The sequence below is a fragment of the Gigantopelta aegis genome, chromosome 1, assembly GCF_016097555.1.
Source record: "Gigantopelta aegis isolate Gae_Host chromosome 1, Gae_host_genome, whole genome shotgun sequence".
In the NCBI taxonomy this organism is placed as follows: domain Eukaryota; kingdom Metazoa; phylum Mollusca; class Gastropoda; order Neomphalida; family Peltospiridae; genus Gigantopelta; species Gigantopelta aegis.
The window spans coordinates 33,512,636-33,530,798 of record NC_054699.1 but is presented as its reverse complement, the minus strand read 5'-3'; the positions used below and the strand labels follow the sequence as shown (position 1 = coordinate 33,530,798).

The window sequence follows — 18,163 nt, the reverse complement described above, 5'->3', positions numbered from 1 at the left end:
CATATGTTCGTTCGTTAAACAGAATGGGACCACGGCTTCTAAATGCGCAGCGTTTTTGGAAATTTTATTGCTTTATTTGAAAAGATTTCGATTCAGTGTTCAGTTTAATGGGCTAACCTTCCATCCACTAGTCGCTTGTCAGGCGCCCGTTTCTCGCTATCTACAAGCCATTCATCTGTATCGCTCTCTACTCCCAGCCGCCCCGAGGCATTGGGTGAGGAAAAGAAAGTTTACACAAGGCCAGACAAGGGGGTTTGCTCATTGGGCCAGCAGTTCGAAAGACGGTTCGCTGTAAATTACGATAGTTGATAGGTAAAATGGCTTTCTCTTGTTCACCTTTAAATAAACCTGTTACGGTGATGTGAATATCTAAAATCTAGCATTGTTCGCAACCTGGAAGGTTTGTTGAGAGAAAAAAAAGTATTTCGGCGATAGATTCCCAAATATAGGTATTAAGCTGAAATAAAAGCCTATTTAACTCCAACGGATGTGCTTAATATGCTTTACTTTAGTGGATGTGTAAGTAATTGCAAACGCGTGCAATGGTGTCAGAAGTATTTTTGGTGTCAGATGTGTAGGAAATCATAGAGGAAAATTATTCTAGTGCAAACAATAATTTCGTGACAAAAACGAATTTGTTTTCTTCTTTTTTTCCCCCTTTTTCTTTTCTTTTTTCTTTTCTTTTCTTTTCTTTTTCTTTCTGTTTTTATTGAAAAGAAATATTTTAGTTCAGCCATCATTTTCGCAGAAGAAACTTTTTTTTTTTTTTTTTTTTTTTTTTTTTTTTGTATACCGTGCCTGTTTTCAAATCTCGATTGTCAGTTTTTATACATCGCTTATATTTGAATAGTGAAAAAGTGTGTCGACCGGTTCTTGTGTCTATAAATTACACTAATATATTTTTTTTTTTTTGTATATATGCTTAGGGATCCCACAGCGCGTATAAGTGCTTTTAGTGTTCGCGCGATTGGAAGAAAACTTAACGTTGAGTTTGTTATTAATCTCTTGCAGCGTAGCCGTGGATCTGAATGCTGCCTCCTGGCAAGGCGGAGACGCACGGATGTTTTACAGTGACAGGCGAACTCTGGGACCGAAGCAGACGACACTTGGAATACTGGTACAGCCGTCTGCTGAAAGGAACAGACGACAACCGGAATAGTTGTATCGCAGTCAGCTGAATTATACAGACGATATATGGAAGCGTAATACTACCGTCTGCGGAAGAAATACTGACCTTAACGGACGAAAACTGGAATAGTTGTATCACCGTCTTCTGAACGAAACAGACGACATTCAAAATAGTTGTGTGTCGCAGTCTGCTGATAGAACAGACGACATTTGGAATAGTTGTATCACAGTTTTCTGAATGAAACAGACGGCATTCAAACTAGTTGTATCGCTGTCTGCTGATAGAACAGACGACATTTGGAATAGCTGTATCACAATTTGCTGAATGAAACAGACGACATTCAGAAGAGTTGTATCGCTGTCATCTGATAGAACAGACGGCATTTGGAATAGCTGTATCAGTTTGCTGAATAAAACAGACGACATTCAAAATAGTTGTATCGCTGTCATCTGAACAAACCGGACGACAATTGGAATAGTTGTTCATGTACAGCCGTCTGCTGAAAGAAACAGACGACACTGGGAATAGTTGCAGGACAAAAACGGGCGACAATTGGAATAGATGTGCTGCTGTCTGCTAAACGAAACAGACACTAGTTGGAGTAGTTGTACTGCTGTCTGCTAAACGAAACAGACGACATTTGGAGTAGGTGTTTCGCCATCTGCTGAACCCCCCCTCTCCCCACACACACACACAACTGGAATAGTGTACCGCTGTCTGCTGAACGACAATTGGAAATAGTTGTACATGCACCGCCGACTGCATAACGAAACAAACGACAATTGGAATAGTTGTACCGTCGACTGATACACACGAAACCTTTCACCAGTATAATATCTCGTTGTGTCCCGTCTGTGAAAACTTTTCGAGCGCCCCCCAAAAAGAAGAGTATGTTTCTGATTTGTGAATATTTAAGTGGAGAGTGCGAGATGGGGATTGATTCTAGATGAAGTTTGATCACAACAGTGTCCTTGCTACATGACTACACGCCTCCGGAGAAGAAACACGCGGAGAAATACTTGGATATACGTCAACATGCTGGCGTTAAGTTGCTCACCGTTTCTTCGCCTGGCTTTGATCGTCCTGTTGTGTGCCGACAGATGCGCTGCTGTTAAGTGGCTGTGAGTAAAACCTTAAAGTTAACGTAGTTTTCTGCTGTAGTTAAGATGTTTCCCACTAAAGGACTCCCTTTTTCGACTAAAATTACATATTCAATACAATGGCAGTTGTCAGTTTGCTGCTATAGTTGAAGAGATGTTTCCCCATTAACAAGAGTCCTTTTGTGGACTGAAATTACATATCCAATACAACATCTTATATAGAATAATTGTCAGTTTGCTGCTTTAGGGACGGTCCATAGATGTCAATGGTTTTCATAATCCTAACAATGGTAGGATTGGGTTTGACCCCCTCCCCCCTCCCCTAATCCTAACATAAAAACATTGATATAATGTGTACGAAACATTGACCTTCGATGGACCGATGTTTTACCTGAAAAGCAATCCGAACATGGCTTTTACCCCCTCCCCTCCCCCCCCCCCTTCCGAACATTGTTCGGATTGTGAAGCACATCGATATTTATGGACCGTCCCTTAGTAAAGATGTTTCTCACTAGAGGAGTCCCTTTTGTTCCGACTAAAATTAGATATTCAATACAATGACAATTGTCTGTTTGCTACTGTAGTAAAGATATTTCCATGCTGAAAAGTGGCTGTACGTAAAACCTTAAACGTAGTTTGTTGTTATAGTAAAAAGGTTTCACACTAACAGATTCCATTTTTTCGACTAAAATTAGATATTTAATACAATGACAATTGTCAGTTTGCTACTGTAGTAAAGATATTCCCACTAACAGAGTCCATTTTTTGACTAAAATTACACATTCAATACATTGTCCTGTATAGCACCATAATCAGTTTGCTGATAACGTTAAGATGTTTCCCATTTAATAGAGTCCCCTTTCCGACTAGCATGACATATTCAATACACTGACTTGTTTAGAGTCAATGTCAGTATCCGTACATTTAATGAGTTTTCTATATGCTCACATTAATATCTATTCTTGGGCTTCTGTAGACGTTAAAGTAACATGCCCTAGTTGTTCAACATTACGCTGTATTTTTCACTATTAGAACCGTTTAAGACAGGACCAGATTTTATTGTTTAAATTATCTATTTCTGTATATCTAAATGTCTCTGGTCATCCTGGCGTTTGTAACATCGCGAAATGATTATATATATAATGCTAAAAAATGCACGTACCTATGAGAAATAATGGCTATGGAAACGAGATCTTGTGTATTTTTAGAGGGTATTGTCCCGTTTCAGCACCATAGACCCTCGTTTCATTATATTGTAACGCTATTACACATGGGACAATATTTCAAAATCTTAGGTAACCGAAAGTCAGTTCACGCGAGTTTTACTTAGGTATCCGATTGTTCGGTTACGTGAATATAGTTCTCGTAACCGATGAGTTAGGCCTACCTAATCGTAAAACACTTGGAACTACGGTTCTGTGCTACATTAATTGGTGGTTCTGTGCTACATTAATTGGTGGTTCTGTTCTACATTAATTGGTGGTTCTGTGATACATTGGTGGTTCTGTGCTACATTAATTGGTGGTTCTGTGTTACATTAGTGGTTCAAAAACATAAACTGACTTTCACTTTCATTACTGCTATATAGTACTTTTTAATGTTAGAATGTAATTATTCACCATGTAACCGATTGGCGGATCTCGTGATTTTAAAGTTGCGTATCCGAAACGCGAACGAAACAACGGTTCTCGTGAAATATTGTGTCCTGGTTACATAGTCGTAGACACGTACATTAACAACACGTTTGAGTGTCCATTTTTACTAGCTGAAACTATGATCTGCGACTTGAAGACAACCAAAATCCAAATGGACGTAAATAAATGAATTTCTAAACAAGATGCTACAAATTTAAGTTTTCACCAGAAGAAGAATACAATTTATATTGTTTCAGAGTTTCTCCTCTCACCCAATATCCCTCTTATTTCTCTCTTCTTTACCTTCTTGTTTCTTCTCTTCTGTACACGTGCTGCTACTGCTAAATTATATCATATTATGTTTTATCTCCATGTGCATTTTTATGCAAAGCATCACATTTTTTACAAAACATATTTTTATAATTATCCCATTTCCATCTCACATTATGTACTTGTGACGGAATCGTATTACAGTGGTCTCAAAGCGTGACCATTATGGCTTTAGATTGCACCAAAGTCAAGACAATAAACGTAGTGCCTAGAATATGTATGCCCAAATTAAACATACCGTAATTTCACGCGTATAGCCCACCGCACCGGATAAGCAGCATTAGGTAATGCATGGTTATTTGGTAAGAAAAGATGACCAGCCCGCTCCGACACATAGCCAGTATTATCTTGAGCGGTCTTATAAGGACAGCTAATATAGACCTCCCATTTCCACGTAGACTTTGAACCCATTTCAATAACACTTCTTCTATACACGTGAAATTACGGTACCCAAATTATGCCCAAAATATTCATACTCAAATTAAATGCGTACTTGTTGACCATTTCACCTCAAAGCCATTGAAATGCTAAATTGAATTACATTAAAATAACTTGCAATCCATTTCTGAACATCTATAACCCTTCAGAAGCTATTAATAACACTAGTATATATAGAGTACAAACAAGAAAGACAAACGATCGTGTTGTGCTCGAAACAGAAAAAAGCCTATAATAATTTGTGTTTAAACCCAGACAAACAAACAAATATATAAACAAAATACACAACGTAAACAAACAAACAAACAAACAAGAAGAGAGAAAAAGGTAAAACACGTTGTACATAAATGATTGATATTTAAAGGCAATAGGCCATATTGATATAGAGAAAATAATCATTTTAAAATCTAATTTTAATGCTCTATCTCGCATTACTTCTTTAAACTAGGAACCAACACATTTTTTGCGGTCTTTCAATGTATTTGTTCCTCTCACACTTACAACAGTGTATTGCATTTCCGTTTAAAACTTAATTTCTTCATTCAAATAATAATGTTTACGCATATAGTCATTTGCAATGTATTTCTGACTGTATTATCATATGCATTCGACAAACCAAAATATTTCAAAACTGATCTGAAGATAAATGTGTAAATTTAATGTCCACCTTGGACTATGTATAAATACTTTGGTTTGCGATCAAATGAAGTGTTTTGATTGTGACCCATAAATTAGGAACCCACACGCAAATCTTACACAAAATCATTCTTCGTTTTTGTTGATAAATTTACTGAGACACTGATGTAGGCCTAGTCAGTGATGGAAATAAGCAAACAGTTTTAGTCAATCACACATATACATCTAGAAATCTACGTGTCCGCCAATAGTTTCAATAGTCCAAATCTTCTTCTCGTTCTTCGTTAGTCATCAGACCAGTCATTCCCACAAAAGAAAGAAAGAAAGAAATGTGTTATTTAACGACGCACTCAACACATTATTTTACGGTTATATGGCGTCAGACATATGGTTAAGGACCACACAGAGTTTGAGAGGAAACCCGCTGTCGCCACTACATGGGCTACTCTTCCGATTAGCAGCAAGGGATCTTTTATTTGCGCTTCCCACAGGCAGGATAGCACAAACCATGGCCTTTGTTGAACCAGTTATGGATCACTGGTCGGTGCAAGTGGTCTACACCTACCCATTGAGCCTTGCGGAGCACTCACTCAGGGTTTCGAGTCGGTATCTGGATTAAAAATCCCATGCCTCGACTGGGATCCGAGCCCAGTACCTACCAGCCACCGAAGCCGGTTCCCACAAAAGAGGCGATGTTCATTAGTTCAGTGACTGTTCCATGCAGTTTCAAATAAATGGCTTGATTTATTCAAGTACCAGGATGCTGTTTTTCAAAATGAAACTCCACTGAACCTTTTCACTTGTCCACTGAAGCACATTCGGCTTGTCCAAATAGAATTTCACTTGTCGGGACAAACGGACAAGTGCTTATTTCAAACACTGCTAGTAATAAAAAAAATAGGGAGGTTCTGTTTAGAGCTAGCGGGGGGGAGGGGGGGGGAGATTGGGGGACAAAAACTGAAAACGAAAACAAACATACAAAAAAACAACAACCCCACACCATCAAACAAACAAGTCGACTATTTTAACTGATTTTGTTTTACTAAATAATAATATAAAAAAACGACAATGTCACAATACGTTACTTGTTTTTCTTTTAAAAAAAATATAGTAAATATATTTCTTTCAGTCCCTCTTTTACAAAGACAGCCCATATAGAGGGGGCGGGGTACTGTTTTTATTACAATTCTAACGTGAAACTTCCCCTAGCCTGCGACGGCGATTGTTTGCCTGGTAAACGCGGAGTCACCTATCGGTCACGAATACCGAAATATCGCGGTGCACTGGTACACAGCGCCACGGGTCCGTTTTTTTAGCCCCTCTCGTTGTCGTCGTATGAACTAGGAAATGTTAATACATCTAATGCAAAATTAAATAAATCTGCCACCGCCCCCACTTTGCAGCTTGGTTGTGAATCCTCGTTGATTTCACGTGGTATCTGCCACTGAGTAATATAACAATTCAATATTTAACAAGTTAGTCTTGTAGTTCAAAGGCGGACTGCAAAATGAATGAATGAATGAATGAATGAATTTCTAACAACGAATCAATGTCAATATAAAATTCAAAAGTGCAAATAAAACTCAGATTGACAGTGTAAAGAGCTGCGAACAAATATTAATATCACAGTTAAGTAAATTTAATATAATGTTAAGAGGATTTTGTTTATTTATTTTTATTGGGGGTTTTTGTGTGTTGTTGAGGCTTTTTTGTTTTCGTTTTTCGTTTTTGGTGGGGGGAGGGTTTGTTGGAGGTTTTAATGATATCTTGTTGGGATTTTAAAAAATTATTTATTTAGGTGTTGTTACGGGTGGTGGGGAGTTATGTTGGGGTTTTTTTTGGGGGGGGGGTGGGGGGGGGTTGTTTGTTTTGTTTCTTGTTGTGGTTTTTTTGGGGGGGGGATGTTATCGTTTATGTTTTGTTTTGTTTTCTTTTTCGTTCTTTTTTTTTTTCTTTTTTTTTCTCTTTATTTAATATCCATCTTGGGACTGTTGGTCCTCTTACAAAATTATATGGAATGACTTGGTAAAACTTTGTTTCTTGTTTAAAAATGTAATGTATTCGCATATAATTGCGTGAAAATTTATTTTTTTGAATTTATAATCATCTAAAAAAATGCGTCCGGCATACCCTACCTAAATGTTCGTGATCAGTTGACGTTTTGTTTCCTATGTTTTGATAGGATGTGTTTCTAAATTGTACGTACAAGACAACAAAATAGTAGCGCCAAAAAAAAAAAAAAAACAGACGAAGAAGAAAAGAAACACACACATACAAAAGCACGTGTGTAAGCAAACAAAACAAAAGACACAACATAACAAAACCACGCGCCAAACACATGACACTATTTTTAGATTTTGAAGAATTTAGACAACTAAGAACAAAAAACCCAAACAAATACGTAGGTTTCGGAGGAAACCAACTAAACAAATTTATTAGCAGCAAGATATCTGCATTTCGCCATAGACATAAAAAGCCATGATATATGCTGTCCTGTTTGTTGGAAAGTGCATATAAATGTTTCCTACCTGCTAATTAAAAAAGAAGCGGTTTTCTTCTAGGATTGTGTGTCAGAATTATCAAATATTAGACATTCAATAGCCGATGCTTAATAAATTACATTCTCTAGTGGTATCGGTAAACAGAACAAAAGTTCTTAGAACCCGTAGAACATTGTGTGAGATTTGTTGTTATATCATACGTCGGTATCACACGCACACAATTAAAACTAATAACTGTCTATGATGTATAACGGTGACCGGTCAAAACCCCCTCCGGTCAAAACCCCCTCTGTCAAAACCCCCTCAGTCTAAACCCCCTCCAGTCAAAACCCCCTCCAGTCAAAACCCCCTTATTTAGGAAATAATTATAAGAAATGACAAAATAATTAATACCCAAAATATTTATTCACACTTGCATATTATAACATTTGATTGCATAGACTTTTGTATAAGTCATAATCCATTAGATCGCATTTAGATCTATTTCCATCTGATGCAGTCCGATGCCTTTGAGAGTATCCTCCATTGACTTAGCACCATCTCGGCGGGCTGTTTTGTATCACTTCCATGGTTGTTCACAGAATGAATGATTAATAGACCAGACCCTAACCATTTTCTTGTAGCATCCCATGTGACATTTGCTGCATGTACTCTACTTTCATGTTCAAAAATAACTGCTCAATCATTAATCCCATCAATAGCTAAGATCCCTTCAATAGCTAAGATCACATAAGTAACAGAGATTGCTAATTACTATCAAATTCTTTCATTATATTATTTAAAGGATTTCTCAAGGCTTCCCAATTACATTAATCCCTGCAGCAGCTAGCCAAGATCAAGCTGTTGTTGTTGTTGTTGTTGCTAATTACTATCATGTTCTTTCCTTATATTGCAAATTACTATCAAGTTCTTTCATTATACTATTATATTATATTATACTATTATATTATATAAGTAGTTTTCCTAGGCTTCCCAATTACATCTATCTCTAAGATCAAACATTTTGTAAAAACTACAATTCTAAGTCTATGAGTAGCTTCACTGAAAGCCTAAAGTCTATGTAGTGTAACATACACTAAATAACAACATAAATAAATATATTTCAGATAATTATTCAAAAGAGATTAAAACAATTATTCATCTATGTTAATATTATACCAACTTTACCACTATAAATACCAAACAATAATAATAAGAGGGGGTTTTGACCGTCTGACTATTTATTGCAGGGGGTTTTGACTGGAGGGGGTTTTGACCGAGGGGGTTTTGACCGAGGGGGTTTTGACCGAAGGGGGTTTTCACCTGGATTCATGTATAACACCCGCACACGCTTACGTTGTCCGTTGTCCGATAACTTCGATTGCATTGCATAGTGTCGTGAAACGTGTCCGTCCCCGCTATTTGGCACATTTACACCCGTACCGTCCGCAATGCAATCGAAGTTGGCGGATAACTTATGCGGAAGCGGGTGAGAATAAAAACAAATAGCCGGTTAAATCTGATCGTGGCCTAAATTAACTTTGCAAGCGCAAGGGCCGACAATTTACTTAATTTAATTACTGAGGAAGTATAAAGTATTTAAACAACATGTGGCATCTAACGAATACACGTTTAGTATTCTATATAATTAAGTAGATAATATATTACATCGTTGCAATTTACCTTTAGAACATATCTTGGAATAGTACGTATATGAATATTGTGGTACGGAAATATTGAAATACTAAAGGTATGGGGTTTTTTGTGGGGTTTTTTATTATTATTTTTTTTATTTTTTTTGTGGAGTGGTGGTGGAGGTAGAAGGGATCTTTTTCGGAGGGTGTATTTGTTTTTAATGGACATCGGCTGAAACTGCGGTCAACGATCAACTTGTAAGAGCAAGAACTACCTAATCCCTCATTTGCCTTACGGGGGAAAGACAACACCTTTAACTACAGGTGACATGGCGTGTCCACATCAATTCGTCGAGTTTACCCGGCGCGTATATTCTCCGTGTCGGCTCCCACAGTGATGGCCATCTGAAAGCGAATTGCGTGACGTCGACATGGTCAGTTGGGCATGCTGAATGCGTCTCACCTCTCGCACATCAGTGATGTGTGAACGCGTGAAGAGCGCGTTCGCATGTGACCGCCTTGGTCATAATTCCGGTATGTTCTAAGAGGATAAACGGATAGATTAATCCGCTCCTGTGAAAACACCGAATTTGTAATCCCTTTACCATGGACATATTTTTCAAACCGTGATCTTTCTTTGAACACTATAACCGCCTGTAGTGTTACAAGTTACGTTAATAATAATTGTGTAACTGCTGTTACTTAAAAAAATAAAATAAAAACATTTGCAGCATTGCGCGTGGGAAACTGTCTGGTAAAGATAACATTTATTTTTGAAAGGTATGCTTTCATCTCGTTTTATAGGCTTCTTTTTCACAACACAATTTAAAGGTTCCTGCGCCTTTAACAAAAGTGTGTGGAATTTTTATGTCTGAGACATTTTCGTCTTGCTTGAAATAGTGTGAGTGGAATTCATTGTGAACTATTCTTAAAATGTCACCACTCGAACAAAATTGGAACTGAAGTACTAGAAATGCGATGGTTGTTACGATCGATCGTAATTCATGTCCTGTCTATGGGGAAGTGCATATACAGAAGATCCTTGGGTACATTTTCATTAAGAGTAGCCTATGTGGCGCCAAGGGGTTCCCTCTTCCTCTTGACCAGGGAGCGTGACTAATTCAGTGGTACAGCGCTCGCCTGATGCGCGATCGATCTAGGATCGATTCCCGTCGATGAGCACATTGGGCTACTTCGCGTTCCAGCCAGTGCTCCACAACTGGTGTAATAAAGGCCGTGGTATGTACTATCCTGTCTTTGGGATGGTGCATATAAAAGAACCGTTGCTGCTAATCGAAAAGAGTAGCCCGTGAAGAGGCGACAGCGGGTTTCCTCTCTCAGTATCCGTGTGGTCCATAACCATATGTCCGACGCCGTATAACCGTAAAATACAATATGTTGAGGGCGTCGTTAAATAAACTATTTCCTTCCTTCCTTCCTCTTGACCAGGTATCGAAAGAACCATTTGTATGTTCCGAACCAAATAGCCGTATTTTACAAAAGTGCCGAACAGTGGTGTCATGAAAGCAAACATTATTTCCCTTTCTTTATTATCTGAGCATGGGTTTACTCGTTCTAACCAGTATATCAACCGTAATTGGTATACCGGTATATCAAAGGCCGTGGTATGTGCTGTTCTATCTATTGGAAAATAAAATATTCCATGCGGTTGGTAAAAAATAATGGGGGTTTTTTCTTAAGACTCCACGTCAGAATTATCAAATATTTGACATCCAGTAGCCGAAGCCGAAATGTATCCCAGTGGTAAAGCGCTCGCCTAATGCGCGGTCGGTCTAGGGTCGATACCCGTCGGTGGCCCCATTGGGCTATTTCTCGTTCTCCAAGACTGGTGTGACAAAGGCCGTGGTATGTACTATCCTGTCTATGGCAAACTGCATATAAAAGATCCTTTGCTGTTAATCGTGGTATGCACTATACTATATATATATATATATATATATATATATATATATATATATATATATATATATATATATATATATATATATATATAGTTGCCCATTGCGGGGTTGCAACGGGTTTCCCCTTTCATTATCCGTGTGGTCCTTAACCATATGACGCCAGTTAACCTCTATTACAAAATGTAGTGCGTCCTTAAAACAAAAAAGCAAACAAAAACAAAAAAAGCAACACCCCCCCCCCCCCCCCCCCACTTCTTCCTTCCAATAGCCGATGATTAATTAATGTTCTCTAGTAGTGTCGTTAAGGGGGGAAAAAAACCCTTTAATTCAGTTTATTAATGTTTCTCACCTTCTGTTCCCCCTCCACGTTATGTTGTCCACACACGGTCTACAGCGAGAGGAAAGTCATTTCGTATTGCAGGCATCTGTTGAAAACTAGTCTTAATATTGGCACGGAGCAGGAAGCCGGCAGTTTATATCTCCCAGGAGAACAATATCACATTTAAAGCATTCCACGGAAACAACAGCCTTTCCAAAGGTGAAAACGACGTCCACATATATGTCGAAAATCTAAATATGTACAGCAGATATTTTGCTTGTCGAAGCAAGCATTTTTGAATACGAAAGTTTGCCTTGTTTATCGCTATCTCGAACACGTTGATTAGTTAATCATCGGCTATCAGATGTCAGGCAATTGATAACTCTGTGACACGTAATTGTCAGAGGAGGCATTTTAACCATTAGTAGCAAGATATCTTTTAGGCTCTTTTCCACAGACAGGATAGTACACACCACGGTATTGGATATACCCAACGTGATGTAAACTACTGGATGGAACAGGAAGAGGTTATGGAAGAATGACAATTATATGAACTTCTATTTTCATTTATTATTTTAACTTGATTTTCATGTTTATGTCTAATTAAGGTTCAAGCACGCTGTTCTGGCCACATAATTCAGCTATCAGAGCTGTCAGGACAATGGGTTAGTGGTTAGTTGTTAATGGTTAGTGAGAGAGACGTCGGTGTAGTGGTCTTTCATCTAAATCACCGAGTCGTTAAACTCGCTCTGGGTGGGAGCCAGTACCGGTAGTCGAACCCAATACCTACCAGGCTTAAGTCCGATCGCTTTATCACTACATCACCAAAGCCGGTTATTAAGTATACGCGTACCTCAGATATCTGGGCTGTCTGTCCAGAACAACAGTTATAATAATAATAACTTTATTTAATGAGGGTGACAGGTTTAGCACAAGCTAATCTTCCATTTGGCCCTCAACAATACATTGAAATACTGGAAAAGAAAATACATATATACTAAGTACTATACTATTATAATAATGCATGCATACGTATTGACTAGAGAAATCTTACATTTAACAGACATCTGTTAGTTGTATAATATTGACACTAAAGTCTCAAAACATAATTATTATATAGAATAAAAACTAATCAGCCAAATAAACATCCATGAGATATTGTTTCAGGCTGGATTTAAAGTTCGCAACTGACTTCTGGTGTCTAATATCAAGGGGTATTGTATTCCATATCTGAACACCTGAGTAACTGAAGGATTTTTTATATAGTTCAGTATTACTGTTTAGCTGTTAGAGGTTAGTGGCAGAGAAGGAAGGAAATGTTTTATTTAACGACGCAATCAACACATTTTATTTACGGTTATATGGCATCGGACATATGGTTAAGGACCACACAGATATTGATGGAGAAAACCCGCTGTCGCCACTTCATGGGCTACTCTTTTCGATTAGCAGCAAGGGATCTTTATATGCACCATCTCATAGACAGGATAGCACTTACCACGGCCTTTGATGTACCAGTCGTGGTGCACTGGCTGGAGCGAGAAATAGCCCAATGGGCCTACCGACGGGTACCGATCCCAAACCGACCGCGCATCAAACGAGCACTTTAACACTGTGTGGCAGAGAAGTCGGTATAGTGGCTTTACGCCTACCACTTGCCCACGGAGTCGTTTAACTCGCTGTGGGTGAGAGCAGGTACCGGTAGTCGAACCCAGCTCCTACCAGCCGTAAGTCCGATGGCTTAACCAGTAATACACCACCAAGGCTGGTCTTCTGTTTTCATTAAAACTGAAAAACACAAATGGGTAATTGTTAGTGATTAGTGAGAGGAAGATCTATTTAGTGGTCTTACACCCAACCATTGAACCGTTTAAAATCGCTATAGGTGGGAGCCGGTACCTGGAGGCGAACCCATCTCCTACCAGCTGTAAGTCCGATGACTTAACCAGTAATACACCACCATGGCTGGTCTTCTGTTTTCAATAAAACTCTAAACACAAGTGGTTAGTGATTAGTCAGAGGAAGGTCGATATAGTGGTCTTACACCCAACCATTCAGCCGTTAAAACTCGCCCTGGGTGGGAGCCGGTACCTGGATGCGAACCTAGCTCCTACCAGCCGTAAGTCCGATGGCTTAACCAGTAATACACCACCATGGCTGGTCTTCTGTTTTCAATAAAACTCTGAATACAAGTGGTTAGTGATTAATCAGAGGAAGGTCGATATAGTGGTCTTACACCCAACCATTCAGCCGTTAAAACTCGCCCTGGGTGGGAGCCGGTACCTGGATGCGAACCTAGCTCCTACCAGCCGTAAGTCCGATGACTTAACCAGTAATACACCACCATGGCTGGTCTTCTGTTTTCAATAAAACTCTAAACACAAGTGGTTATTGATTAGTCAGAGGAAGGTCGATATAGTGGTCTTACACCCAACCATTCAGCCGTTAAAACTCGCCCTGGGTGGGAACCGGTACCAGGTGGCGAACCTAGCTCCTACCAGCCGTAAGTCCGATGGCTTAACCAGTAATACACCACCATGGCTGGTCTTCTGTTTTCAATAAAACTCTGAACACAAGTGGTTAGTGATTAGTCAGAGGAAGGTCGATATAATGGTCTTACACCCAACCATTCAGCCGTTAAAACTCGCCCTGGGTGGGAGTCGGTACCTGGATGCGAACCTAGCTCCTACCAGCCGTAAGTCCGATGGCTTAACCAGTAATACACCACCATGGCTGGTCTTCTGTTTTCAATAAAACTCTGAACACAAGTGGTTAGTGATTAGTCAGAGGAAGGTCGATATAGTGGCCATACACCCAACCATCGAGCCGTTAAAACTCGCTCTGGGTGGGAACCGGTACCAGAAGGCGAACGCAGCACCTACCACCCTTAAGTCCGATGGCTTAATCATTCATACACCACCGAGGCTGGTCTTCTGTTTTCAATAAAAAAAATCTAAACACGAGTATCTAGCAAGCGGCACGTTGCGAACACGTGGAAACGATCTGTTTTTTCCCGCTACCCAAGTGGCATCAATCTATCCACTTACTGACTGTTTTTACAAATGTCTTTTGAGCACGGACTTGGCTGAGGTTTATCACATCGTTTGTTTAAACGAACAAGCGCTGCCTCCATCGTTTGCCAGCATTTGTCCCAACAGCTCGGCACAATGTGACAACAATATATAAGCTAGAAGGTGGGGAAGCGAGTACTTTGCCGAACATGTGGTTCTGTTTAAATAATCGTGTTCGCAAAAACATCATTGCTGAAATGGTGGTTTCTCTCGGATTTTCGCAAGCCCGTTTAGGAACTGTGGTGGCAAGAAGGCTAAATGCCTCCAACCCTCCCACCCCTCCCATACATTTAAAGACCGCAAAATGATCTCTCGTTGCCACACAGTGACACTGAATATAAAAGATTTAAAAAAAAAAAAAAACCCAGCTTAAAGTTGTTAAAGAATACAATGGCATTTTGATCTCCAGATGCTAGAAAATCAAGTTTGAATCCATCTAAAGACAAAACATTTTTCGCTTGTGACCCCCGTGTGGTGACAAAAACGTTTATACATCTACCCCCCCCCCCCCCCCCACACACACACACACATACACACTTAAGGACTACGAAACGTGTTCCCTTTGTTCTACTATAAGTAAAAACGAAAACAATTTTTAAAACAGCTGAAATTTGCTCTCCAGATGCTAAAAAGTAGAATTTGAATCCTTCTAAAGATATTAATTGCGCTTGTGCCACACTAGATCATGTTCGGCACTACATACATCGTTCCTATGAACCTGTTTTGTGACGGGGTGGGGAGAGGGATAATCAGTAGGGAGTTTGTAAGATGTTTGGCTGACGATACTGCGAAATAAAAGATAGGTAGAAGACATAAATTGTCGATATTTGATCAGATTAGTATGTCGACTCATAAAGAGTATTTAACAGCAAATGAAAATTTTAGTTATATTACTTTCGTAAGAAATCTATATTGTTATCGCAAGAAACAGATTGTTCTTAAAAGATTCAGTGCTCAACGACTGTTATATCAAAGACCGTGGTATGTACTGACTTCTCCACCATTGTTCCGTATTAGAAGGAAGAAGGAACTGTTTTATTTAACGACGCACTCAACACATTTTATTTACGGTTATATGACGTCAGACATATGGTTAAGGACCACACAGATATATAGAGAAGAAACCCGCTATCGCCACTTCATGGGCTACTCTTTTCGATTAGCAGCAAGGGATCTGTTATATGCACCATCCCACAGACAGGATAACACATACCAGTCGTGGTGCACTATCTGGAGCGAGAAATAGCCCAATAGGCCCACTGACGGGGATCGATCTCAAACCGACCGTGCATCAAGCGAACGCTTTACCACTGGGCTACGTCTCGCCCCTTGTTCCGTATTGATGCTGTTCATTGTTATAATGCTGATAAGTTGTAAAACCATAACGCAATAAAAAGAACTTGAACTCTATGTAGGAACATGTATAAAAGAACCTTCGCTGCTAATGGAAAACTATGGCTGGATTCTTCTGTTCAAATTCTGTTTGTCAGAGTTATCAAATGTTTGAGTTCCCGTGACCGATGATTGCTAGTAGTTAATCAATGCGGTCTGCTTATTTCAATTAACAAAAAATAGACTTTTACCCCTGTATCAAGAAAACTCCCTTTCATTTATTAAACTAAACTAAACATCCCTAGAAATGCTCAACGGCAGTTAACATTGCCGCCTCAAAAGGCTATTGCAAAATTGATTTCAACATCATATTTCTCGTTATTGGATATTCGCTTTGTTATTAATTGTACTAGATTGCCATCGCCAGATAATAATAAATTATGTGGATCATACAAGATAAATATTTTTTAAATTAATATTTTCCAAGACAATGCGTATAAATAAAATAAAAAAATAAAAAAAGAGGAGAAAAAAATATGGTATGGGACCAGTGGAGACAAAGCGCTGTCGGTGTAGATGGGGTGTAGGATGACTGTTTATGGAATGTGTTGTGTCTGTAACTTCTTTTCAAGTGTTTGTTTTGTACCTGGCGGTCGCCGGAAATGGGACCTACCTAACTGTGTTGTGATAGTTTGAAGGTAATCACCCCCGGTGATACACACGATACTGTCGCACCTATCTCGCATTAAATAAACACATCGGAAACGAGAGAGCCGGGGTATAAGATAAACTTGGAATCGGGTGCGACGGGTACTCCAGTCCTCGGTAGTGTAATGGTTAAGCCATCGGACTTACGGCCGGTAGGTACTAGGTACATATCCCGGTACCGGTTCCCACCAAAAGCGAGTTTAACGACTTAATGGGTTGGTGTAAGACCACTACACCGATTTATCTCTCACTGACCATTGACAATTAACCACTAACCCACTATCTAGCTGTGTGTGTGTGTGTATATATATATATATATAGACCTGCATAGTGACGTAACCTCGACGTCACAGAGTCCATTACGTCATCAGCTTTCCGTTGACGGTGTAATTAAATTACATCTGATGAGTGAGAGCAATTCAACTCTCTCACGAAACAAGCCTGTCATGTAGAGAAAAACATACACTTTTTAACGATATATATATATATATATATATATATATATATATATATATATATATACATACATACATACATACATACATACATACATATATATATATATATATATATATATATATATATATATATATATATATATATATATAAAACATTTAAGCATCGTAAGTCTAAATGCAGCCCCTTACATTTCGTTTTTTGCTTCAGGAATAACAAGTGCATTCACATCTATTCTATCTGTCTGTATATCTATCTATCTATCTATCTATCTATCTATCTATCTATCTATCTATCTACCTACCTACCTACCTACCTATGTATCTATCTATCTATTTATCTACCTACCTACGTACCTACCCACATACCTACTTACCTATCAACCTACGTATCTATCTACCTACATATCTATATATCTGTCTATCTTTCTGTCTGTCTGTCTATCTATCTATCTACCTACGTACCTACCCACATACCTACCTACCTACATACATATCATCTATCAACCTACATATCTATCTACCTACATATATATCTGCCTACATATATATGTATCTATCTTTCTATCTATCTATCTATCTATCTATGTATGTATCTATTTATCCACATTTAAGCATCGTAAATCTATATGCAGCCATACTCCATATTTTTTCTTTCGTTTTTTTTTCTTCACGAATAACAAGTGCATTCACATAAAGCTTTATGATATCCATTTTACTAAATGTCTCCTAGCTGAAGCCTTTATTCTTCATCACGTTGGCCTCGCGTTCATTGTCCATCGTGCTAGCATAGCGCTCTTATTACCGCTCTGTCACGCCCTCACAATATGTAGAGAGTAAACAAGTTTAACCATCCTTTTCAAGTGGCTATATGGTCGTGGTGGTATTTATAAAGCGATAATTCGATGTGATTTTAAATAAACTGTTCTCCCGTTCTTAATACCAGTATCATTGATGCGGCAAGTAGGAAAATAG

General features: G+C 38.8%; 1 protein-coding gene across 1 annotated transcript in view; it reads left to right on the top strand.

The window, feature by feature from the left end:
- The first annotated feature begins 203 nt into the window (after nucleotides 1–203).
- Nucleotides 204–18,163, top strand: part of LOC121374041 (protein Wnt-11b-2-like) — a 102,287-nt gene continuing 84,327 nt past the window's right edge. The window contains exons 1-2 of the mRNA XM_041500920.1: nucleotides 204–312; nucleotides 1,012–2,250. Of these exons, the coding sequence (XP_041356854.1) occupies nucleotides 2,108–2,250 (143 nt within the window). The 5' untranslated portion in view covers nucleotides 204–312; nucleotides 1,012–2,107. The remainder of the gene's footprint in view (nucleotides 313–1,011; nucleotides 2,251–18,163) is intronic.